This window comes from Micrasema longulum, unplaced genomic scaffold (assembly GCF_059751315.1).
Source record: "Micrasema longulum isolate JH-2025_06_02 unplaced genomic scaffold, ASM5975131v1 h1tg000745l, whole genome shotgun sequence".
Taxonomy (NCBI): domain Eukaryota; kingdom Metazoa; phylum Arthropoda; class Insecta; order Trichoptera; family Brachycentridae; genus Micrasema; species Micrasema longulum.
In genome coordinates, this window is record NW_028277939.1 from 375479 (window position 1) to 402865 (window position 27387).

At 34.9% G+C, this 27387-nt stretch overlaps 2 protein-coding genes across 4 annotated transcripts in view; one reads left to right on the forward strand and one right to left on the reverse strand.

Moving 5' to 3' along the window:
• Positions 1-1092: 1092 nt before the first annotated feature.
• On the reverse strand, positions 1093-19206 carry LOC148279223 (uncharacterized). 2 transcript variants are annotated; one of them, XM_088230282.1, is made up of 3 exons: positions 12630-12765; positions 8336-8719; positions 1093-1258 (listed from the first exon to the last, which is right to left on the reverse strand). In XM_088230282.1, the coding sequence occupies exons 2-3, from the start codon at positions 8598-8600 to the stop codon at positions 1164-1166; spliced, it is 360 nt and encodes a 119-aa protein (XP_088086408.1). In that variant the 5' UTR covers positions 8601-8719; positions 12630-12765; the 3' UTR covers positions 1093-1163. The 2 variants fall into 2 exon arrangements, with proteins under 2 accessions (XP_088086408.1, XP_088086409.1); XM_088230283.1 differs by lacking the exons at positions 8336-8719; positions 12630-12765 and adding an exon at positions 18439-19206.
• The window catches only part of LOC148279224 (uncharacterized), a 55041-nt gene continuing 30286 nt past the window's right edge, over positions 2633-27387 (forward strand). Inside the window, exons 1-3 of one of the 2 annotated variants that reach the window (XM_088230281.1) lie at positions 2633-2716; positions 23061-23178; positions 25321-26166. In XM_088230281.1, coding sequence (XP_088086407.1) covers positions 23072-23178; positions 25321-26166 — 953 coding nt within the window. In that variant the 5' untranslated portion in view covers positions 2633-2716; positions 23061-23071. Of the gene's footprint in view, positions 2717-20626; positions 20707-23060; positions 23179-25320; positions 26167-27387 lie in introns of those variants that run through there. The other variant, XM_088230280.1, reaches the window with a different exon arrangement.

Sequence of the window (27387 nt, forward strand, 5' to 3'; positions counted from 1 at the left end):
ATAAATATTTCATATCAACCGTGTCGGGAATCAAACTTGAGACCCAGAGTTCTAGTTCTACACACAGAATTCTATACTTCATCAGCCTGGACACTGGAAAATATTGCTACATTTAGCTATCTTAATCAGGAAGTTTATCGGCCATCCTGGCGTTTGCCTGCCCTATGGTGCACTTAATGAAGTCGACTTGTGCTGGACAAATGCTGGTGTGGATGCTCGAAGCAGCCACCCTCCTCCAGCTCCGAACCCAGCCAGAGATAAAAGAAGAAGAACCGGCAGGTAATCATTCCTTTGTAAAATATGTATTTGTAATAAAAAATTTTTTTTTTTTTTTTTATATAACTTTTTGTACATACTGTTATTTGTACATTGGCGGGCTTATTGCTAAATGGCAATTTCTTCAAACCAACCAATAAAATAATGTTTTTATTTTTATAATTCAAGTTACAGAACATATTCAATAGAAAAAAAATATTAAAAAGCTTAAGATATATAAAAATAGAAATAAACATATTTGTTTATAAATTACCTTCAATCAAAACTATTTCTCAATGGGAAAAAGGAAAAAAGAGGAAAAAGGAAAGGAGGAGAGATTAAGGAAGAGAAAGGAGATGTTTCTTCAGACGTGATTTAAATGGAGATAATGTAGTAACATATTTGATGGTGGATAGGAGATGATTCCACAGTGGAGCCGCATGGACACTATGAGTTAGAGAAGAAAAAGAAATTGTGGATGGGTATTAAGAGAGTGCCTTGAGAATTAGAACGAAGAGGCTTATATTAAAGCAGTTAAATAAATAATTAAAACTGATAGATAGAGATAGAGTTGAACCCAGTCCTCTACAAGAATTTGGACAAACTCAAAATATTGTTGACAGTTATTTATATTGTTGTATATCTTAAGCTTTTTTGATACTTTTATTTTATCGTTTGGAAGAAATTGCCATTTGCCGATAAGCTCGCCATTGCATAATTTACATTTTGTATAAAAAGTTAAATAAAAAACATACCAGATTAATAGAGAAGGGTCATATCGGCGATTAGCTGCCTGCCATTTTACATAGTAATGGTGACGAGAAATAAATAAATAAATTCAGTGCGTAAGTAGTTTTATTGCGTAATATTTACAATGTATTAGGATTATATGTGTCGTGAGTCTCCCTTTACTTCTTCTTCTTCAACTGTTTCTGTTTCCTCTTCTCCTCTCGCTTCACCTCCTTGTCTTTCAGGGACTTGTACAGTTTGTATCCGAAGAATGCTGCAACAAGAAAAAAAAGACATTATTCAATCGTTATAGTGCCAATGAGTGTGTATACAAGTTTAAAGTGGCACAGTTGCGAAATCTGTTGCTGTTTAGCGCGCGGTGAGGAAGGTCGCTTGCACGCATCGTTATTTTTTTACTTTCAAATTATTATATTATCACTAAATATTATCCTGTTTTACTACAATGTAAGTATTAATAGACTAGAAAGGGTCCAACAAAAATTTTTAAGCAGGTCGACTACCGGTTCAACATTTACTTCTCTAACCATGCTGAAAATATGCAGTACCATGGAATAAACTCTCTTAAAAATCGAAGAATAATTTATTTATTGATGAAATCATACAGTCTTTATATAAAACAAGGTACAAAAGAACAATTTTAAAAAGTAAGACCAATTACAGATTTCACACTAATTTATTATGAATGCAGGAAGAGAGGGCAAAAATAATTGAATTCTAAAAAAGTAAAAATAAAAATATTACATAAAAAGTACATAAAAAGGAGAAGACACTGTATAGCTACTCTACTTTCCTCCCCCTCTCTCTGCTTCCATGAACATTTAAATTTATTTGTAAAAATCACAACCAACAATAAATTATTAGATGCAGGTAGTAGATGTAAGTAAGTATAAATTAAGAGTGGAAATCAGAAGTTAAAATCAAAAGTAAAAGTTAAAGTTAAAATGAAAATTAAAAATTAAAATTAAGTTAAAAGTTTAAATTAAAAGTTAAAATTAAGAATTAAAATTAAAAAGTTAAAATTGAAAGATAAAATTAAAAATCAAATTAAAAGTTAAAAGTCAAGCAGGAGATAAATTAAAAATGTCTTTAACAGATCTAATCTAATAATGTTAGACCAATTAATAAATAATAAAATTGATTCTCCTAACCTACTTGAAAGACTTCCATTCCGTGTGCCGTCTGGACCGACAAGACAAAATCTTCTGTTTTACACAGAAAATGCGTCAACAAACTATTTGAAAAAATCTACAATATCTAGAATATGCGACCAATATAACAATATATTTACCGAGGCTGATATTTTTTGTGACAATCTATGTCAAAAATTATAGAAATTTTGAGAGAAGCAGATATTTAACTTTATTGATATATACATATTTTTTCATTTTGTTTCTTTTACATTTATTATATTGAACATAATTTAAATTGTTAAGTGTCAAAAATATTTTTGGTGTGTGCATGAGTGTCTTACACTAATATACAAAGAAATTGGCAATATTTGTGTACATACTGTTTGTTTACCTAATAAAATAAATAAATTAATAAAATATAAAAAGATCCAAAAACCATCATGTACATGTAAGTACATACAGTAAAACCTCGTTTTTACGTTTTTCATAACCCCGGTTTTACGTCGAATTTTTTTCATAACTCATTCAATCTGTCAAAAGACGAGCCGCGCGCCGCCGCGTCAATGGAGAATAAAATCGAGGTAAATAAAAAATGTGTAAATGTGTCTTAAACTAAATTCAAAGTAGGTGCAGTGTAAATGACCATTTTGTTTAAGTGTCTAATATTGACGTTTTACTAAATAGTGATATGCAGTTGGCGCATGTTTCGAAAGAATAAAGTCTTAGAAAATTAAAAAAAAATGGCAATATAAATATTATTTGATGTTATACACACATAATGTGAAAAGGAGATAATTTAAACAGTTTTCATAAAAGTGTGAAACAGTCTGCGATGTAAATGACAGCTGAAATTTTGTGGTGCCATGCTAAAAAAAGTGATACCATATAAATAAACTTACCCAATATTTAGGGAAAAAAACGTTATATGCATTTTACGTAAATTAAAATTTTTATTTTCGTGTTTTTAAGGTCATTAAATTATTTATGCATGTATTTTTTAAGATTCAATAAAACATAACACATTGCAGTTTTAAATTTATTTCAACAGAGACGGAAAATGTTTTTGAGAAGGGAATATGGAAGTCTAGGCACATACAGGGCTTATGACATGTCATTGGCTGGTTTAAGTGGCCACTTTGCATACTGTGTAACATTCACCATTCTGTCCATATTTGAACATCTATATTACTTCGATTCTTTCGTCTGTTGATGTTTTTGAAGTTAATCCAGTCCTTGTCTACAAACATTTGGACAAACTCAAAATATTGTTTGTTTTATTTTTTAAGTTCAAATCAAATTAGTCTTGTTAAATGACCCTTTACTTATATACTCTGTTGTGTCAATGAATGTTTCCGCGTGTACAATACAATTTTAGAGAAATTAAAAAATTGCTTTTTAAAAAATATCTTACATTTTTTGTATTATGATTATATTTTTCGCGATCTGGGAACATTACGCGGCGACTTCACGCATGCGCGCGGCGAAAGTGGGGCAAAGTGGGGGGGGGGGTTTTAGGACACAGCCTGATGTGTTCAAATGTGATTCTACGCTCCTTCTGGACTATTCTTAATTCTATGGTATTAAAGCTACATCAAAAAACTAATAAATCGGAGCAAAGTCTTCTTCATATTGAACCGTAGGAAGCGCTTTTGATGAACTATTAAAACAGTGTCCATAAACTCCTATAAACGATAAATCCAGTAAATCCAATCCATATAGATGTGGACATACATGTAGGGTCCATAGTCGATGACACACACACGTATTAAATTAGTTTACCTGAAGTAGACGTAGATTTTCTATTGAATCCAATACATTTGTATAGTGCAACTCTTAAGCTAGGGTTTTCTAGGACAGCGGTGCCCGTATCTTAACGGCCGTAGTGAACGGTGATGCGGTGGACAGCCGTCGTAACGTCGACTAGAGAGGGGTTTCTTAGAGAAACGGTGTTGAATGGTATTGATAACACCGTTTTCCTAGGAAACCACTCTCTAGGCACCGTTACGACGGCTGTCCACCGCATCACCGTTCACTACGGCCGTTAAGATGCGGGCACCGCTGTCCTAGGAAACCCTAGCTTAATAGTATTGCGCGTTAAACTGGGAGCATTGTTCTGCAGTACATTCACATCATCCCTACCATGAAGAAATGAACTACTAAGGAATATGGTATATAAAGAGACCACAGGACGCAGCCAACGTCAGTCAGCTCGTTCAGTCAGCCCAACAAGATCAGTGCAGTTTGCTCAGCTCCAGCATGTAGTTCAAGTGCAGTCTCTTCAACTCATCATCGGCGTAACACTCGTCCGACATAATTCATTATTTATTTGCCATGTAATAAATACGCATCAAACAGCAACCTCGTGTCTTCTCTGTCAATCTCTAACTGGGGTAGGAACTCCAACCAAACCCACAACTTATTCCTACATACATAATACTGATGATTGAAAAATAAAATAAACTAACCTAATATAGCGAGCAGGACAATGGCGCATAAGATAATCGTAGTTTGACTGTATTGCTGAAGCGCCCAGGGGGCATTTTCCGAGCCGTCTCTCCCCGCGAGTTTGCCCAGCGTTTTGCCGTTGAAAAGATCGCCGGTGAGTTTCCCGGCGATGGATTTGATCTCGTCCATTTTGGTGCCGAGTTGCTCGCGGGCCCTCGCGTCGTACTCGGCCTTCTCGGCGGGGGAGAGCAGGTCGTACCTGCCGGCCATGGCCTGCAGGCGCTCCGAGAGCCCGGCGAGCGTGCCCTCGCCTCCGCTGAGCTGGCTGATCAGTCTCTCCAGGGATGTGAGCGTGGCGGTCGGATCGCCGGAGTTCTTGTCGATGTCGATCTGGGCGGAGATCTGCTTCAGCCGCGCGGCTTCGTCGCTCATCATCGACATGACTTCCACGAGAGAGTCGACTTCTTTGTCGACGTCCATGGTTGCGAAAATCGTGTTTTAACTATTTACGTGATTTGTCTGTCACACTTTGGGCAACGCAATTGACTGCCACGTTTGTGAAAATATATCATTCTACTGATAATTATGACGTAACAAACCAATGATTGATTGATTTCAAAGTTTTATTTTAAGTCTTGTAAATGTGGCAGAGATAAAAAACTGAAAGCGGTTCTAAAACATAAGATTAATATGAGAACTGGTCGATTGATTAGAGCTGGCGCATTCGCAAATCTTACAAATTTAAAACAAATGCGCTACCTTTTTTTTAATCCCTGTTGGATTAGAGGGTTGTGAATATGAAAAAAAATTACAATGGGTTTAGAAAATGTAATATATTAATTTATTTTTACACAAGTGCATTTTTTATTAATAACAATATTTTGTGTTCATCGCCCGGCTCGCGCTTAGTATAAAAAGTAATGTATAATATTAAGGAAAAACTATGTATGTATAATAATAATAATAATAATAATTATGGATAACTTATATAGCTTATATATTATTTAAAAATAGTGTATTGAAAACTTTTGAATAAAACTCCCGTTGGTCCCTTTTTCTCTTATATCACTCAAATTACATACATTAATATTATTATTACAAATCCAATATTGATAATATTTAAAAAGGTATTATAGTTATTAGACGCAATGTGTACTGGCTGCACATCACCGCGCACCGGGGAGGGAGGGTTCAAACATAAAGTGATCCCAAAGTACATTAACCACTCCTTTGATTTTGAGGGCGTAATTAAAATATTGCATTTAAATAATAAAATAAATAATTTGGAAATTCTAGAAATAAAAAAAGCCGTAGCAAAAAAATATTAACTTGTTGAGAAGTACAGATAAATGTTTAATATAAAATTGATAAGATTATGTCTGCATTATCTGCCAGTTAAATTAGTCTCTTACTTATAAATAAATGGTTAACCATGATATTTCACCTTCCCAAATAATTCCGTTGAGTTAAATATAAAACAATTTCAACGCTTATCGGGGGGCAAAGGCCCAGGGGCCCGGGCCCTAAAAAAGGACACACTTTTGAAAAAAAAAAATTTATTTAAATTTGCATACACATGATTACTATAATAATAAAAATAGAAACCACTTATTGCATTACCGATATTTTATCTAATTTAACAGAATTGGTATGAAATTAGGTTTCATTAAAAAACATTTTTTTTTCTCAATTAAGAAGTTGTTTAGCAAGTGTTATACTATTTTAGAATTCAAACTAAACGCGCCATTTTTTAAAGCCACTTGCCAAAATAGCGTAGTACTTTTTTTTTCAGAACAGTCGGTTAAAGTTTGGCGTTGTAATTATTATTAATTCAATGTTGGGCAAAAATCTAACATTTTATCAAAAACTGAGGCAGAAAAGTTTCAATTTTAAACTGAAATTTAAAGAAAAGTTATTTATGGTTACATTACAGAAAAAAAAAACTAAGAAAAGTTAATATTTGTAGTCACAGGAATTGAAAGATCATCACAGGGTGTCAGTTTTTCCGAATTATTTTTTGATACTTATAATTTGAAAAGTACTTAACCAAAAATTTTTATATTTTTCTGATAACTGTCACGACTTGGCCTATCACCCGTTTCCGGGTTGACGTTGATTTCTGGGTGGTATGTTTGTCGGCAGACCTGAGAATTCTGGGCATAGGGGAATGAAAACCATAGTTATCGGTATGAAAGAGTAAGTTTTGTCTGAGGTTTCTAGTTGGGATATTTCATTTTATCGAGCTCAGTAGTTCAGGCGCATCAAAGAGTGAGTTGAGAAATTTAAATAGGACTAGAAGGTCGGATTTATTTCGACGGTCTCAAAGAGAACATATATTTAAGGTAGTTCATAACTCATTATACATGTATTGGTCTCTGGATAAACGCAACCTCCAGCCTATCTTTCTTAAAAATCGATGTTGAACTGATTCATTATTTATGTATGAAAACATTTATCCACAATATCCATATTGATTTTGAAAATGCATTTAATTATTCTAAATCCATTTAATATATCGGTATTCGTAGTAAAAAAGATAATCAAGATGTAGAAGTAGAAAGAAGGCGAGGTTCAGCATGGGCTGCCTTTGGTAAGCTCTCATATATCCTAAAATCTCCGAAGTATTCACATTACTTAAAGAAGAAACTTTTTGATGCTTGTGTTCTCCCTGTACTGACATATGGCTGTGAAACTTTTGTGTTCAGAAAAAAAAAATACACGAATTATCGGTGACGCAGAGAGCCATGGAAAGGAGAATGCTGGGTATTTCGTTGAGAGAGAGAAAAACCAATACATGGATTAGAGCGAGAACAAAGGTCAACGATGTGGTCCATAGGGCTGCCGACCAGAAACGGAGCTGGGCTGGTCATACAGCCAGAACCACAGACTCTAAATGGACCAAAAAAGTCCCGGAATGGTGACCCAGAACCGGTAGAAGAACTCACACGAGAGGTAGTATCATACATGGTCAATATAGCGCAGGCAATTGGTAAAAAAAAACCAAAGTAGGGAACAAAATGCCGAACACTCCTCTAGTGGAACGGCAGGCCTGTTGACTGCTGCCAACAGGCCGGCTTCTCCTGAAGAGTTTTAAGTGGTTTTCTCTCCACATGAGCAAATGCTGAGAAGTTCCTGATTGGCCCACATAAGTATATCCCTCCTGACCCCAACAGTTTAGATAAATTTAAAGAAATTTAATTGCAGAAAAATCCACTTTTGAAATATAAACCTTGTAAATAGCTAGGTAAATAATAAAGCAACTCCTATATTTAAAAAAATATTTTTAAAAACCGGTGGAAGAAGAGTCGGCAGGCCTCAGACAAGGTGGTCTGATGACATAAGACGAGTTGCAGGGAGTGGTTGGATGCAGTTGGCTCAGGATAGGGAGATATGGAGACTAAAGGGGGAGGCCTATGTTCACCATTGGATAAGAGACGGCTGATGATGATGATGAAAAAAGAGAAAAAAATAATTTTAATGAACTGCTTTGAAAGACATAACTAGTTCATATGAACCAACCAATGATAAGAGAGTTATAGAAGATTGCCGGTTTACTAAACGTCAACGGATCAATCGGCGGAATTGACAGAGAAGAAGCGGAAGAGAACTTGAGTCGTTACACGCGGAGTAGTTTCAGATACACAAAAATTTTAAAAATGATAAATAAAAAAAAAATTAAAGCCATTAAAATTATCTTTAGAGTGTAGATTCACCAAGAAACGTCAGTAGTCAGTACAAATCCACAATCTATTTACCAAAGATGGACGCCACGAAGAGTAAAAACGCAAGCAGGATGAAAAGCTGCGACGTGTAGAACGGTGCGGGCGCGTGCAGCGGCGTCTCGTCCATCAGGGCCGCGCGCAGGTCCTCGCGCTCCACGTCCGACAGGCCCATGGAGTCCAGCATGCCCAGGAGCTCGTCCCGCGACGGCATCTTGAAGGGCTTCTGGTCCATCGACGGGTCGAACGCCCCCTCGCCGACCTCGGCGACCAGAGGCTCGAAGGCTGCGTCTCCCGACATTCTTACGCACTTGTCTTTAATTTATCTAAATTTGCTACTATTTACACTGCGTTGGTTATGGGGTGTTTTTTTTGTCTATAGTTCTATGTTTATAGAACTTTCGATTCGTAATAATGTCTCTAATCAAATTTAAATTTATTTCAACAGAGAGGGAAAACATTTTTGAAAAGGGAATAGGGAACCCTAGGTATTCACAGGGCTTATGACCTGTCATTGGCTGGTTTAAGTGGCCACTTCACACACTGTGTAACATTCACCATTCTGCCCATGTTTGAACATCCACATTTCCTCAACTCTTCCATCTGTTGACTTTTGTGAAGTTAGAGAGCTAAAATATTTATCACGTGGGTGAGATTCATCCGGATGAACCAAATCACCTACTAGACAACGCATTAAAACAATTTTAAAAATAAAGGTTTCAGCTCTTTTACTTCACAAAAGTCAACAGATGGAGGAGTTGAGGAAATGTGGATGTTCAAACATGGGCAGCATGGTGAATGTTACACAGTGTGTAAAGTGGCCACTTAAACCAGCCAATGACGGGTCATAAGCCCTGTAAATGCCTAGGCTTCCATATTCCCTTTCCAAAATATTTTCACTCTCTGTTGAAATAAATTTAAATATGAATAACTCCCTAGGGAGGAAATCCAGCCAGTCTGCAAGCATTTGGACATACTCAAACATTGCCTCTAATCAAACTAACGGATGACGAAATAATGGGAAAACATATCGCTCATTCAATGCAACAACGACACAACTAACATTTTTTTCAAAAGCGTGATAAATATGCCATAAGTTTTATAAATACGCGTTTTATCCGGTGCAAAAACGGCAGAATGATAGTTTGACTACAAACTACCAGGGAGCACTTGTGCCAATGGAAATTTTGAACAATTTCGCGAGTGCTAGTGACGACAACGCCTGATTGGTCAGTTGCGACGCGGGGATCCGCCGAAAGCGCTTGTGTCTGTGCCTGCGTAGACATAAAGGTGATTGTGACAAACTGTTTGTAAATTTTTTGGCGCAACAACGACGCAACTGTGATTTTTCAGTACCACACAACACTGATGGAGGACCATCGGCACCACAAAATACTGATGCAGGACCACCAATAATAAATATTGGCAGTTGATCTTATTTCACCCATGGGTAATAACTTGACATAATTGTCTAAAAATGTATTATCCTAGTACAACAACGACGTAAATATTTTATTTATTTAATCCAATATAAAATACAAATACATAGTTAACAAAAATGTTTATACAATAGGTACGGTACATTCAATATGTTTTTATTTTTATTTATGGATGTAGCCACTCCACTAGCCCGCAGGCACGTTCCGGAGTGTCAGTGTATTATTTATTTTATACATAATTGTACATACTTTCACATCAAATGTGTAAAAATTCAAAAGAAATAACAAATAAAAAATTTTAAAAAGGATTTTTAAGAAACTAAAATTATGTTCTTATTTATGAAACATATTCCTCGGCTTCCTGTTTAGTCTTTTTAGCAATCCATTTATGGACTCTAGCTTTAAAAAAAATTGTTTTTCATTTTGTTCACCAATATTTCCTTGCTCAAAAAGTTGTATAGCTTAGGGGCCAGAAAAGTATAATGCCTTTGTTGTCCGTAAATATAAGTAATATTTTTATTGGTTTATTTAGAGATTAATTAAAGTATTTTTAAATTTTTTTTGCAATCCATTAACAAGTCAACAGTCCAAACCAACGTAATATTCAACAAAATTAATGAAAATATTAAAAAAAGTAATTTATGACTATTACAACTTTAATTGCCTCCCCTGCAAAATCGTGTTCACTGCAGTTGTCATTATTGCACCGGATGAGCGATATATATATATGGCGAGAACGGACAGTAATGTGGGACGAGGACGACCAAGACATGGCATGATCAGGTAAGCCAAAATCTTAGGCGTAGATACGACCGAAGGGCATGTACGACAAGGTGGATGCATGATGGTCCAACCTATCTGCCTACCCCTACAGAGAAATGGCGTGATGGTAGATTTTTCACATCAGGCGCCAGTCCAGGGACTATGAAATATTATAAAAACACATTTTTAATAAATATTTCATGTCAGGAATCAAACCCGAGACCTCTTGCACAGTGAGCAAATGCGCTGACCATTACGCCGCGAGGCCGAGGTGCTACTACTACCGTAATGCTATTTTTAACGGTAGGCAGAGAGGATGGACCGCCACACACGTCTCTTCTTACATGCATTCTTAACATATTCCACATGCATACATCTTGTCGTGTATGCCCTTCGGCTGTGTCCGCTTTCGACATGACCAGACTTGAGATGTTAGTTTATCTGATCATGCCTCGTCTTTCTCGACCATTTTCACCATATAGATATGAGGATATTTGAAGCAAACTAAGAAATCTCCATTGAAGGAGTGACTGAGACATAAATAAAATTAAGCATCTAAAAATAAGAGGGATGAACATTCAAATATGCTGAATAAGAGGACATGCTGGTATCGTAGGAAATGGGAGAGCGGGTGAACGAGCAAGAGCCGCCGCAACTTGTAAAAGAACGGCATCTTTCTTCTCAGAATTTCCTCTTAGCTTTGCTAAACGCTGTATAAAACAAAATACGCAGCAGCGTTGTGAGGATCATTATCGCGCTTCTTCTACAGGAAAAATCACTAAACCCAACGCTGGCTCATGCGGCAAACTTCCGTCATCATCACCAAAGTACTTTCGAAACGACCCAAATTTTTACCGGACACGGAGCTATGAGAAGTTATCTATATAGGTTTAAATTGAGGAATGATGACTATTGTCCATGCGATGATATTTCTTCACAGAGTATCGAACATCTGTTATTTCAGTTTGCAACGCCATAATCCTGAAGCAGAATGCAGGAAAGATGGCATATCCTCAACAGATATCCACACTGTAGTTAAAAGTAGTTATCACGCGCCATTGTTCTTGGACTTTGCAACAATGGTGATTGGACTCATAAAGGTAATAAACCAAAATCAGTGATCGAACATCCCAATTCCAAGACAAACAAAAACGATTTTTTCCGAGTACCTTAGCCTTGTACATGACACGTAAGGCTACTAAATACAGGGGTCCAAATATATATTTAAAAAAAAGAAAAAAAAAGAGACATTTGAGAAAAACTTTGACAAACGAATTGTGAGATTTGTAATTATGCTTCACTGACTCAACGGAGAATGCTAAGTTTGCGGTGTCTAGTAGTATAATTGAAATCTATTTTTGCAGGATTTAGAGACGGTTTTGAATTACGCTATTATTTAGGTAGGTAGGTTTTTATGTACAGTTTATTTTGGCATTAATAACTAATTTTCCATTTTTGGTGGAGATTTCCAAGTTTGCTTCTAACACCCTCGTATATCTGTTTTACCATTCTTTCATCATCCATTCGTTCTATGTGACCGAACCATCTTAGAAACCCTCGCTTACTCTCATCTATTACACCTGTCTCAGGTTTACACTCTCGCCTGATTTGATGATTTGATAATTTGTAACCCTGTCATACATTGATCGAGAGATAACATTTTGACTCCGTTCACCCCGCTTTGATCCTTCCATTGCCAGCTCCATTTTTCATTTCCATACACGAGCGTGGGGGGCTAAAACTCCATTGTGGACTGCTAGTCTAGCTTCGATTGACATATTTTTAAATAGCAATTACTGTGCTCAGTATTCACTCTCCTTTCAGCATCATTTTTTACTTTTTCATCTCTTGAAAACATGCCTCCAAGACGCACGAATTCTTCCACTTGCTAGAGACATTCGTGCACTGTAATGGTTGGTGCATTCGCCCGCCGTTTCAGGTCCTAGATTCGATTAGAAGGTGGGCGTAAAATACTGTTTTTAAGGTAGATCTACACTGCAACACTTAATTGTAACTGGAGAGGTAACGAAAGCGTAAGGCCGATCACCTTACTTTCACATAACAGACAATCGAGATGTTGAGACAAACGAGCTAACCACACCGCGAGGCGGGCAGTTTTTTTAACATACCCTTAAAATGTTAACACGTGTGTTTTAAGGAAACGTATTCTGATTCAAAACAATGTTACAACAAATGAGCCGTTATAAACTATTCACAAAATTTATATTTGAGTGAGTTTGATAAGAACTACTAGGCAATTGGAAGCTTTACCTAGAGACTTGTGTAGATATCTTTTATTAAGAACTTTTATCTCTTAACATATAAACACATTGCGGACCCCTCAATAACATATTGTCAGCTTACTTGTAAAATCTTATAAGTCCTGTTGACAAAAATGTCTAGGAGATAATTTGACATATTTATGCAGAAAAGATTCAACTCACTTTGGACAGCAAATACTTGAAGACGGACGTGATATGGCGTTCTATCCCCTCTGACTACCCTTATGGAGAAATGGAATGATAGTTGTGTTACAATATGGGGTGGTGTATATGCCAATATATTAAGCCCTCTTAAAATAATACAAAGATTAATAATTAAAGTAATTTTAAAGAAACCCTCAACATTCAATGCGGAAAGTCTATACAGGTGTTCATTAAACCCTGTCACATCCGAAACCACGATGATCAGTATGGGCAAGAAGACATATTAGCATATTTAAAAAAATATTTAGAACAAAGAAAATTTTGGAAATAAAATATTTAAAAAAAAAAATGGTTGCTTACTTCTGCAGGGGAGAAGTGAGAAGAGCGCGGCGCAGTATCCGACTCCCCCTTCTCCCTCCTCGTTTCACCCCTGCAGAAGTAAGCGACCATTTGCCTTTTTTGATATTTTATTTATTAAATTTTATTTGTTCTTTAATGTGCCAAATATGTCTTCTTGCTCATACTGATCATTGTGGTTTCGGATGTGACAGGGTTTAAAGAACACCCTGTATATTTATTATTTATTATTATTTATTTATTTATTAATGAAATCATACAGTCTTTATATAAAAAACAAGGTACAAAAGAACAATTTTAAAAAGTAAGACCAATTACAGATTTCACACTAATTTATTATGAATGCAGGAGGAGAGGGCAAAAATAATTTAATTCTAAAAAAGTAAAAATAAAAATATTACATAAAAAGTTCATATAAAGGAGAAGACATTGTAAAGCTACTCTACTTTCCTCCCTCTCTCTCTGCTTCCATGAACATTTCAATTTAATTGTAAAAAAAATCACAACTAACAATAAATTATTCGATACAGGTAGTAGATGTAGGTATAAATTATTTCAAGTTCATACAGTAGACACTATTTATTCCATTATACAAATTTAAAAAGAAGAAAAAATAAAAGAATTTGAGATGAATAAGTCACTCAGATACCAAAATAATATTAAAATCCCTAAATTCTACACAAGTCATGGTCAAAATAGCTTTGTCTTCAAAACCGTCAAAAATTACAAAAATCTCCCCAATGACCTAAAAACTATTAAAACTAATATTTCTATAAATAAATCCAAAGTAAATCTAAAGAAATTTTTTGAACAAGTGTAAAAACTGCATTAAATTTTAATTAACATGAATGTATTTACATTTTCTGTTTTTGTTTTTTTTCTTATGTACTCGTATATTCAAAATTATATAAACTCTAATAAATAAACAACTATAACAGTGTAAGTCACTTTCCAACCACAAGAGTTAGTCTCTTATTTTTGAGAGTTACAGTTGTAACATCTTTTTTTATATAATTCCTCTGTACGTGTGATGTCACCGTACTCCTAAACGGCTTAACCGATTTACGTGCGGTTTTCAGAAAAATATAGATCTTTGCGCTGTGCGTGTTCGTAGATATTAAAAACTTCAATCGAATATGTAAAAAAGAAGTTAGGAGCATAAATGTTTTATTCGTCGATCTACCAGGGTTGCATTTGAGGAGAATGAATTTGCAAAAGAATGGAAAGATATTGTTTTTTTGTGTATAAAAAAAAGTTTGTTTTTAAATGTTTACAAACAGCATTTGTTTTTTGTGGATCTCAATCAGATTCTTTCCTTAAATTCCTTATGATTTCTCCCCATTTATTTCTTATTATTGGATTTTTGGTAACACTAAAATATTATTAAATTTAATGCATTTTTAAAAATCGTATTTCTACTTAAGTACACCCCTTTGTTGATGCTAAGACTGGAGTTTGACGTTTGGAAAAAGAATGCCATATTTGAAAAAATATTTATTTTATGTTTTGGAATTCAACCATAAACAAGTACCTACTTAAATTCAAATTTTTTTTAATATTGAAAATTTTTAGTTTTGGAATTTAATCACAAACAAGTATCTAGGTACCTACTTATAAATGAAAAGTTTTTTGCCAACATTCGGGCAGGACAACGTCTGTCAGGTCCACTAGTTTACTATATGTATAAAGGTAGATTTGTATAGAATAAAAAAAAACATGTACCATTTATGAAATTTATTAATAAAAAAAAAAATGTTTTTTATTTAGTTTTTAATTTACTAATAAATTTACGTACTAGTATAACACTATAAAATAATTAAAATAGACAAGCAAGCAACATTTTTTTTGCATGCAATCGTATTTCGTTTTTGTTTGCATTCATTTTACATGCTAGGAGATTTGGCCCTTCGGGCCTCAGTTGATTAAATAGAATCTCGGGCACTGTGGAATTTCACTCTTTTGAGCCTCACAATTTATTTTTTGCTGTTGGGAGCGATTTAAATTTAATAATGAACCTGGGTGTGGTCCCGTGGCTAGAGTCACGGACCCATTCTCGCACCGCGTACTTTTGAAAAGATAGAGCGGTGTGGCGTTCCATCCTCTCTGGCTACAGAGAAACAGCAAGCTGGTTTGTTTGAATATTGATTGTTTACCAAATAAAATAAAAATAATAACTCGATAAAGAAATGTTACCGGGCAATAAAGAGTCGAGTGCAGATAAGGTGTTACTTAATTAGAGATAAGAGACGGCTGAGCCACGCGGGTTTTGGAGACGTGTCCATACAATTTATAGCAGATTAAATCGCTTTATAATTCACACGTTTTTATGGATATATGAGGTGTGTTGGAGAGTTCAAATTGTCAAAATATTGGTGTACATGCCCCTGAAGTATGCTAAATTTTTCAGCTTTATTAATTGTTTACTTTGTCTGTGGCAGCCGTTAAGGTTAGACGTGTTCGGCGTGCCTGGCAATTTTCACCTTGGCAACCCAGAATGCATCCACTGGGACGATTGAGCCTTAGTTTCGACGTCATATCCGTAAACCCATGTTTCGTCACCTGTTATAACACGTTTCAGTAATTCTGCATCGTCGTTGACTTCATTTAGTGACATGTAAGCAACTTACATTTGCTGCTGTTTTCGTTTGAAATTCACAATTCAAAAATTCACATCCCATTTCCAAGACAAACAAAAACAATTTTTTCCGAGTACCTTAGCCTTGTACATGACACGTAAGGCTACTAAATACAGGGGTCCAAATGTATATAAAAAAAATAATATATATATATATATTTCAAACAAACAAAACAAACAAACCATCACGCCGTTTCCCCGTAAGGGTAGGCAGAGAGGATAGAACGCCACAACACTCTATCTTTGCATACAGATCTCGCTTCCTCTACATTCATACATCTTCTCATGCACGCGCGCCGATTATTCCGACTTTTGACATGTCCATCTTTAAGTATTTGTTGGATTTGGTCATGCCATGTCTTTCTCGGTCTTCCTCTATTTCTGCATCCATCAACATTCGCATTGTAAATATTCTTAGCCGTTCTCTCGCTGTCCATTCGTTCTACATGTCCAAACCAGCGCAGAGCTCCTTTCTTGATTTTGTCGATAATGCTTGTCTCAGCCTTACATAATGTACGGATCTCAACATTTGTGCATCTATCGTACATAGTTTTACCACACATTCGCCTGAGAGATCGCATTTCGACAGCATTCAGCTTACTTTCATCCCTGTTTTTCCAAGTCCATACTTCGCTCCCATACATCAGGGTTGTTTGTTATATAAAAATTTAAAGCAATAATTAGTTAAAAATTTACACTGTACTATTAAGAGAGGAGAGGAGAGGTGATGGGAAGGAAAGAAGATGGAGAAAGGAACAACTCAACCATTTAGATGGTGACATTTCAATATTGATTTAAATGTATATAAAGAAGGGGCGTCTCGTAAGTGGGTAAATTATCCCACAGTTGGACAGCTACTACTGTGAAAGAGGAGGCAAGAAAATTGGAGCGGTGAAGGAGTATTAAAAGGGTTCTCTCGTTAATAGAGCGAAGAGATAGTCCATGTTGTGAAGAGCTCTCTCAGATAAACAGGCGAAGTGGGATATTGTGACGAAGAGATGTGAATGTTTCTTCTAAGCCTGATACTGAGCCAGTGTAGTTGCGTGCGATACTCGGTTATGTGGTCAAATTTGCCAAGATATAAGACGTATGAATGTGGAAGAGGCTAGGAATATGTGAGGGGTCCATCGATCGATGACGCACAGGCGTGCAATTTCACCTGAAATGTAGAGCAACGGCTGCATGAAGAAACTCAGCGTTTTCTATTGGATACAATACATTGATTATTGGCCTCGAGAGGGGAGACTACACTTACGGAGAAATGGAGTTAATGTTCAGAATCTCAAGTCTACAAAAACGTAGAAATAACATTGACTCCATATTTGTGCCATTTATAAAAATAATCCGCCTCCATTGTTTGGGCAAGTTGCTTTATCTACTGTGGGAGAAGAATATAAATATTTTATTTTTTTATATGAACAAATTACAACGTCATCGTCATCATCGTTCCATGTCAGCTCCCTAGTTGGAGCATATGGTGTCCACGAAGATCCTCTAGGCATCTCTGTCGGCTGCCAGCTCCTGTGCGTCCTCCCAAGTCAGGTTCGCGTTCCGTAGTTCTGACATGAACTGCTGAAAAACAGTCATCAGTGGACGTCCATGAAGCCAACCGTCTCGCCTCCGCTTAGTGACAGTTGTCACCGGAGTTTGCTGCGTCCGTTCTCTTATTACTTCATTCCGCACAAAGTCAAACCACCGCACACCCGAGATTCTTCCGAGACACCAATTCTCAAAACTCAATATTTTGCTGTTTTGAGCCCCAGTGAGGTGCCACGATTCGCACGCGTAGAGGAGAATAGGTGTTATGCAGGCGTTACATAGGCGACATTTGGTTTTCACTGAGTAAATTATAACAGAGATCGAGAATATTTTAGATAATATGGAAGTCTAGGCATTTACAAGGCTAATGACCCGTCATTGGCTGGTTTAAGTGGCCATTTACACGCCGTGTAACATTCACCATTCTGTCCATGTTTAAACATCCACATTTCCTCAACTCTTCCATCTGTTGACTTTTGTCACCCGCATGATAAAGGTTTCGGCCCTTTTACTTCACAAACGTCAACAGGTGGAAGAGTTGAGGAAATGTGGATGTTTAAACATGGGCAGAATGGTGAATGTTACACATCGTGTAAAGTGGCCACTTAAACCAGCCAACGACAGGTCATAAGCCCTGTATACGCGTAAATTAACATAAGCTTTTCTTTAAAATATTTGGACTTTTTCAACACAATATTAATATTCGAAAATGCTATAAAAATAATTAATAATCTAGGTAAAAATATAGTCAAAAGCGTGTTAAGATGTCAGACTACGAAATACGATAACTTATAAATACGCGAGAAGTATAATTCTCAGTAAAACTATGTATTTTCGGGAGAAAATCGTAGGAAATACAAAAACATATTGTACACAAATTTGTATTGATTAAAAATCCGCTCCAGTAAAGCGGTGTCTTAAGTATGAAAATAATGGATTTTAACAAATTGTCTGTGTTTATTAATTAATGTGTTTGTTTACCCGATAATCCGATGACAATAATCCCGGGAAGGATGAAGACGGAGTTTGAAAATCCGTGTTCAAACAACCCGTCGTCCGGCGCACTTCCTAGGTCGACCATTTTGCGATTCCGTAGAGGCTGTGTATGAGATTCACTATTCGCTGCTCCGCAGAAGTTTGTTATCGAACTGTCGCGATCACCATGCTTTGTTTGTTAACTGTTAACTCCACAAATCCACCGAAACATTTTTATTTTTAGCGGCAATTTGAAGGGAATACAACTTAGAGATTAAACTCAAAGATCAGCGATTTATAAACCGGCAACTGACAACCCGCGAGGCGTACAAAAATATTTTGACATTAGATCCATAGACATCAAATACTTGTTTTCTCTATGGCTTACCTTCCTTTTCGACCCATATTTTTTTTTTCTCAAATCCTACAGGCCACGGCTATTTTATGAGCTATCTTCAACGTTTCAAGCTCTCAGAAATCAAAAGCTGTCCATGTGATGATGAGACACCCCAAGATATCCCTCATTTGTTGATGCATTGTTCTATTTTTAGCTTAGAGCGAATGCATCTTCCATTTCACTTTGAGAACGTTCGTCATTTTGTGTCCTATTTTTATTTATTTCAACAATCACCTTGACTATTTTTACCATGAAAAAACGAAGAAGAAGACTATTTTTACCATGTATGATATTTCCTCATGCGATAAGTCCTTATAACTTATTACTGTTACGATTCCTTATAGGTCCTCATTTAGACTTTTGCATCGCGCCTCCAGCTGCAAGTCAAAAAACTTCAAAAACAAAAAAAAAATGTCTTGATTTGTAACTGTTCATGCACTCTGTAACTGCAAAATATTTTGTTATTTAGAATTTATCTGTAATTTTGTTGAAACCACGCCGGTCACTTTATTCGTAAAATACAAGTGGGGTTTAGATTTCAAACCATCCGTGCGTTCTGCAGCTGCGTTTTTGCAATCTAGCTTCTGTATAATAATAATAATAGTATTTGGCTGATTTATAAAGTGCTATTTTTGTGAAAAATCACCTCAAGGGCGCTCTATAAGTAATTGTATACTTGAACTTACATTCTAAGTAAGCTAAAGTGACATATTATTATATTTTTTTATTTAAAACTGGGGGGTATGATAATCTAAAAAAGCAAGATTTTAGTTGAGATTTGAACTGACTGGGACTGTTGATGATTCGTAAGTTTGAAGGCAGTTGGAATGTTACTAAAATTTGACCTAAGTAATTGGAAATGGGACCTGAATTTCAATTATTTTTCCAAATCTTCCTTTAACTTAATATTTTTTTCTGCATCTATTTTTTCTTTTGGTTTTTTATTTTCCACTTACTCATAAAGGAAACCTGAATGTAACATTCAATTTTTGTTTTGTGTGTTTTTTAAATGTATTTTTATATAATTTTATGGCATCTACATTATAAATTTCATAATGTATTCTAGATTTCGTATGCCCACCGCACCATCGACCATTCATCATCATCCCCTTTTCGCACTTAACAGTGCATAGGGCACTGCATTGGTACACCAAAGGACTATGAAATATTTTGCCCCCGCACAGGCCATATGCCTATTTAGGATTTGATGTTTTTATAAATAAAGTGAGGCAAAAAAAAAATGTAACAAATGTGAGAAAAAAAATTGGAAAGAAAAAAACAGAATCCCTACCGCCTATGCACTCTGTAGCAGCAAGACGTGTTGTGATGTTTACTGTACATCGTCCTTGATGTGATTTTTACGAAAATGGCAATATAGAAATTATCCAGAATAACGCAAAACGCATGACGGAAGATTATAATTATTATCATCTGTACATAATACTTTTGTTTGTACAACGGTGGGCAATAAAATTTTTGACATTTCTACTGATCCGGAGATATAAAAACTCACGTACGTTTATTACAGTTTTACTTTACTCACGCTACTGAGAAAGAGAGACAAATAATATAAAATAGGCGTAACTACACGTGACGATCCCTAAACAGTCAAGTAATAGGCAGAGATTTTTTTAAATTAATAAATATATTTTGTTCATTCGAACTATTTATTTTGATCAATGTAACAAAATTTATTTTAAAATTGATAATTTTCTGCGTCAAAAAAATACTTTCAATTTTTACCTTTAATAATTCGTTTTCTAATTTCAATTACGTGAAAGTTAATGCCTTTTACTTAACCGTTGATTTAATGAAAGCAAAATGGTGTTATTTTTTTTCTCGCGTGAATTTTATTAACTTCGGCTGTAAGAATTAATGTAAGTATCTTTATTTATTGTGTATTTAATGCTTATACAGTCGATACGTTTTTCTGTTAGTAATATTCCACCATTCCCGCTAAAATAAAATTTTCCAATGTCAAATTCCATATAGGCCTGTTGAAATGACAGCCATGACAGAAGGCAATAGAAGAATTATAGGCCGCTTGCAAAATAAAAGCATTTTGTTTTTGAATTTTATGAAAATGAATATTTTGAGATGGCGTTATGTTTACTAAAAACTTAACTATTCCGGCTTAGTAAATCAAAGGTGTATTTTTCAGTATGGAATCTTTTTACTTGTTTTTTGGCAAAACTGAAATAAGTGGCTTAAAATATTTAGGCATAGTTCATAAGAAAAATAAATATAGCAATGTAAAAAAAATGAGAGATGAACTAAAATGGTTATCTGTAAGAAGGAGACTTAAATTTAATATGTTGATATTAATACATAAATTTTTTCACGATAAATTACCAAAATATTTTAAGGATAAAGTTGTCTTAAACAAAAATTGTCATGAATATGCTACTAGACAAAAGGATAAAATAAGACTACCATTATTGAAAAGAGCTGAGTCGCAAAATTGTTTGATGTATAAGGGTTTAAAAATGTATGATGAGATGCCTGAATGTATGAAGAATGAAAAGTGTCTGAAAGAATTTAAAAATAAATGTATAAGTTACTGTAAGGAAATGTAAATATATAAAGATGATGTAAATGTACATAATATTTTATATTAGTTTTAATATAAGCTAACTTAAGAAATAAATAAAAGAAAACATAATGGAAAGAACAAATTAATGTTATTGTAAATATAATGAGAAAACTAGTACCTATGTATATTTTATAGAATTTAAAACTATTCTCAATTCTATGGTATATTTATTCCATCAAGAAATATGTTAACAATCTAATCGTAAAATCAAATAACTTTTTATTCGTTGGTACAATCTATATATTACAGTATGGAATAAAATATTTTACCTGTTGATAAAATACAAAAAACATCATAAAAGTATTGATTCTGTACAAAATCTATTCAAAATAATAATCCCTCATATTACACTAAGGTAATATTAAAATGTATATCAATATTATAACATATTATCTATTCCTCGGTGTATAAAAATTATATTTAAAAATGCATCTACTTTCTCACTTTCCGTAGTGTTCTAGACATAATTTTATGGTTCTAGATATAAAATCGTTATTTAAAAATACATAAGAGACAGAGCACACACAATAATGTTAGATGGCCAGCACATGTTCTTATTTGGACTATAATTGTTTTTACATTTTTTACTAATTGAATTTTGGAGATTCTCATTACTTTTTACCATATTTGTACTGTTTTTTTTTCTATGTTTTTTAATGTGTTTTTTACTGTATATGTTTTTTAAAACTGTCTGTTACTATGTTTTTTACTGTTTTTTTATTATTTTTACTATGTTTTTTACTAATTTGTTTAAAATGAAACATTTTGTAATTTTTACCATATGAGAGTTTAATATATTATGACACAACTAGTTTCGTTAGAAAGGCTATTTACTTCAAGCGACATCGCAGTTTTAATAATGACAGAACTAATTACATTAAACGACTTGTAAAATATTTTCAATAAATAGGTGAATACACATTAAAATATGATTTACCCCGTCAATAGACGATGTTCTGAATGAAGGTATGATTATTATTTAATTTTTTTAAATTTTTAAATGGGTCTCCTGTAAAGTTTGCAAAATATCGCCTAAAGTAAATAGCCTTTCCAGCGTGGATATATTAAACTCTTATGAGGTAAAAATAACAAAGTATTTCATTTTAAATAAATTCAAAATGTTTTTCCACAAAGTAAATGCTGAAACAATAAATAATGTTTTTTACTGTGTTTTTTATTATGTTTTCTGCTATTATTTTTCTGTACCTCTTATTACGTTTTACTTTATTTAAAAATCAAGAAATACTTACAAGAAAAAATATTTAAAAAAAAAAAAAGGAAATTATTTTAAAACACAGTATTTTTATAAACCAAATATTACAGATCATAACAAAGAAATGTTTGCAACACAAAAACACATAAACAGAATCGATCAATAAGGAGTTTGTATAAGAAAGAATTTGAGATAAATTAATCGGAAAAGTTATATGAAACAAGTAAACAATTTTGCCATGCCAAAGACAGGTCGTAAGCCCTGTAGATGCCTAGACTTCCATATTCCCCTCTCAAAAATGTTTTCCCTCTCTGTTGCCACACATTTAAATCTAAACAACTCCCTAGGGTGGAAATCCAGGCCGTCTGCAAATATTTGGACATATTTGAAACATCGTTAACTTAACCTTAACTCAATTGTTTTAGGGCTTAAGAAAATGTCATTTTCTTCGGTGATTCTCTGCCTGCAGAACTACTTGGATGAAGACACACCGGTTGAAGTTCTAGCGGAAGATGATTTTCATACTTTTATGGAGAGAGCCAGGTATTATTTCAATTTTATTTATTAAAATATATGTACATCACAAAATGGAATATCTTAATTATTTAATTTTATTTTATTTGGTAAACAAATAGTATGTACACAAATATGGCCAATTTCTTTGTATATTAGTGTATGACACTTATGCACTCACCAAAAATATTGTTTACACTTAATACAATAATTTAAATTATGTTCAATATAATAAATGTAAAAGAAACGAAATGAAAAAAATATGTAGATAACAATCAAGTAAAATATCTGCTTCTCTCAAAATTTCTATAATTTTTTACCTAAATTTACATACCTACATTGTCACAAAAAATATCAGCCTCTGTAAATATATTGTTATATTGGTCGCATATTCTAGCTATTGTAGATTGTTTAAAATAGTCTGTTGACGCGTTTTCTATGTAAAACAGAAGATTTTGTCTTGTCGGTCTAGATGGCACACGGAATAGAAGTCTTTCAAGTAGGTTAGGAGAATCAATTTTAATATTTATGATTTGAATAAAAATAACTGGTCTAACATTATTCTTAGATTTTTAAGAGAGTTTATTCCTTGGTACTGCATACTTTCAGTATGGTTAGAGAAGTAATTCATTCTTACATATGGAAATAATTAAAATAATAAGGTAAAATTAGGTATATATAAAAATAATACATAAGTATATATAATATCCAGAGAATAATATGTTAAAAAAGTAAGATAATCTTGTAACGAAAAACTCCCTCAGAGATGTGATAAATGTCAATGTCCAAAGTAATATTGTTCAACATAGAGATAGCCCTTCCATTGGCTGGTCAGTCCTGTACATTGGAATGTGAAACAGTCTATGCTGACGCTGTCTAAGGTAATTATTCGGAACATAAAAACTAATGCTCCGCATAATTTCAGGGTTGTCAATAATACCGCGCAACAATCGAAATAAGTGCGTAGTTAAATACACATTCCCTCTGGTCTTCAAACTGCCGTAACCGAGCATACCCTGGAGGGACTGGAGGGAGGGATAATATCCACACTCCCTCATGTAGAAAAACCGAAGACATTTCTTCTGAACCCTCTTCACCATAAGAGAGTACTTCAACTCACACGGTCCCCAAATCATCGAGCCACTTTGAGTCTACTTCGCATCAACGAGTTATAAAGAATTCTCAGCACTCATCAACATTGATTTATTTGAGGACAGAGATGAAGAACGTTTGAAAGAAGGGAATATATGAGTCTAAGCATATACAGGACTTTTGACCTGTCATTGGCTGGTTTAAGTGGCCACTTTACGCACCATGCAACATTTTCTATTGTATATGTTTTAAAAAAAATAAAAAAAATACTTGCGTTCTTATGATTTATCCAAATATTTTATTTTGAGGGCCATTTTCAACGAGTTGTAAATAACTCACTATTAGAAAATGGAATCAAGTTGGGGTAGAGTTGGATTCGAACCACGGACCTTTGGTCCGTGAGTCCGAGACACTAGCCACGGGACCATAACCCGCACATTTGAATATCCATATTCTTTTAATTCTTCCATCTGTAGATTTTTGTGAAGAGCTGAAACCTTTATTGATGCGGGTGAGATTCTTATCACTGAATTCCATCACTTAGGCAATGCCTGAAAATATGATTTTTTTTTAATTTCTTGGACCAGTTGGTTTATGGTCCAAATTTTTGCAAACAAACTCAAAAATATCAACAGACGGAAGAATTTATTTTTGCACCACAACAGGCCAGGAGGCCCACTACAGTGATGAAAAACATCGCAGAACACCCAGGTTTGAGAAAAATCACATTTTAAGTTTTGTGTTCTCACCGGGAATTGAACCTGGAACCTTCTGTGCGTGAGTCAAGCGTCAAGCGTCTTGACCACTTCACCACGCAGGCCGAATTGAAGGAATATAGATGTTCAAACATAGGTAGAATGATGAATGTTACACAGGGTATAAATGATCCACTTAAACCAGTCAGTAGTTTCAGACTGGAATAAATTGCTAAATAAGTCTAGTAGTCCATTTCACTCCCTGTAAATGCCTGGACTGGTATATTACCTTCTTTAAAATGTTCTTGATCTCTGTAGTAATATATTATTATTAATTTGAGTATTTGTTGAATGTTTTTTTAGTTATCTAATTGTTTTCTTTCAGGTCGATTCTCCGCAAGGATATTGATATCTCAACCATAACCGGAGGCGAAGAAGTCTCCCTGTCGAACAACGTCGTCGAATTCATTTTCAAATCTCAAATCTTCATCGAGTCCGATATCAAAGACAAAGAGATGGTCGAAGTTCGGTACGAGTCCCTCGCGCCGAACCATCCCGACGAACAAGACCCCGTCTATGTTCTCAGCGACGCTCAAGTTGTCTACGAAAACGAACTGGAGATCGAAAACAATACCGCAAACGACGAATCGGAAGAAAACGATCGGAATGATTTACTCGTACGAAGCGATGACGAAATTTCGCACTTTGACGCAAATGAATCGGAAAAAATTACTAATTCAGTTAGAAAATTGAAAGGATCTCTTAGAAATTTTTCCGCAGAACATAAGTGTCACATCTGTGGCTTATACATCGTTTCAAATATGTTCATTTCTTATATTTTCGATCCGAAATACGCACAGGTCCGAAAGGGAGTCGTTAAAAGCGCAAAAAAGAACAATTACAACGATCCGAAGATCATATGTCCGCCGTGTTTGAACTCTAACTACGTTAAGCGTTTTTCTAGTTCTGACGTGCTGGGAGAACTTGACTATCTCGTCATTACGAACAACGTTCAAGCGATGTACAGGAGGAACGATGATTCCGCGTCACTCGAGCCGTCCCGGCTCAAGCTGCTGAATTGCTCGACGAGCGGGAAGGGGAAGGCCGTGTGCGCAACAGACCAGTCTTGCATCGTGAAGAAGGAAAATGGCAGCTTCGACATTTTCAAAGATAATATTATCGATGGTAATGATGACGAGCAGATCGGGTCAAACGCTCCGTACATTTGCAGGTACTTTATTTGTATATTAATTGAGAAAACTTATGAAAAAATATAAAATTAAAAAGACATTAGGTGTTGATTAATTAATTAAATTATTATGGATAACTTATATAGCGCCATTTTCGTAATAAAATACCTCAAGGGCGCTTTACATGGTGATTCTATTGTTAAGTTAATTTAATTGAAGCTGTTAAATTTGTAATTTAATTAAAATAATTTTGTTGTCACGTGCTACGGATTTATTCAAATGATTTAGAGAACAAGTGGGTTTTAAGTTTTTTCCGAAACATCACTTCACTTTCACAGCCTCGCACCTCTGCTGGGAGAGCATTCCATGCCATAGGGCCTGCGACCGCAAATGCGCGTTCACCAAATTTAGTGCGCTGTTTGCGTAGACGTATAATAACTTTTCCTCTCGCCGTAGACGTAGCTGATCTAAGCGTGAGACGCCTGTCAGCTAGTTCATCTGGAATGCATAGTTCCCTTAGATATTCCGGAGCCGAGTTGTGCAGTGACTTATACATAAGCCAACAGAGTTTGTATTCGACCCTCTGTGGAAAACGTAGCCAGTGTAGTTCCCGAAGTAGTGGAGTGATATGACTGAACTTAGAGATTCCGAAAATAAGTCTAGCTGCGGCATTCAATGCAGATTGTAGGCGAGTCATTTTGTTAACATGAGTTATAATATTCTTACTTTTCATCGATGTGTGAGATTCATCTGATTGATCTAAATTTGTTGCAACAAAGAGGGAAAACATTTTTGAGAAGGAAATATGGAAGTCACGGCATTTACTGAGCTTATGATATGTCATTGTCTGGTTTATGTGGCCATTTCTCTTCTTCTCTGTCGCAACAAATTTAGCTATCTAAATAACTTCCAAGAGAGGAAATCCAGCCAGTCTGCAAACATTTGGACAAACTCAAAACATTGCTGAATTATTTCATTGGAAAAGAAGAAGTATGAAAATCGGAAAATTGTTTTTATAGGCGTTGCCTAGTAGGTGAATCGGTCCAGCCGAACGAACCTCACCCACATAATAAAGGTTTCAGCTTTTTTACTCCATAAAAGTCAACAGATGGAAGAGTTGAGGAAATGTAGATGTTCAAACTTAGGCATAATGGTGAAAGTGGCCACTTAAACCAGACAATGACAGGTCATAAGCCCTGCAGATGCCTAGACTTGTATATTCCCTTCTCTAATATGTTCTCCATCTCTGTTGTAATATGTTA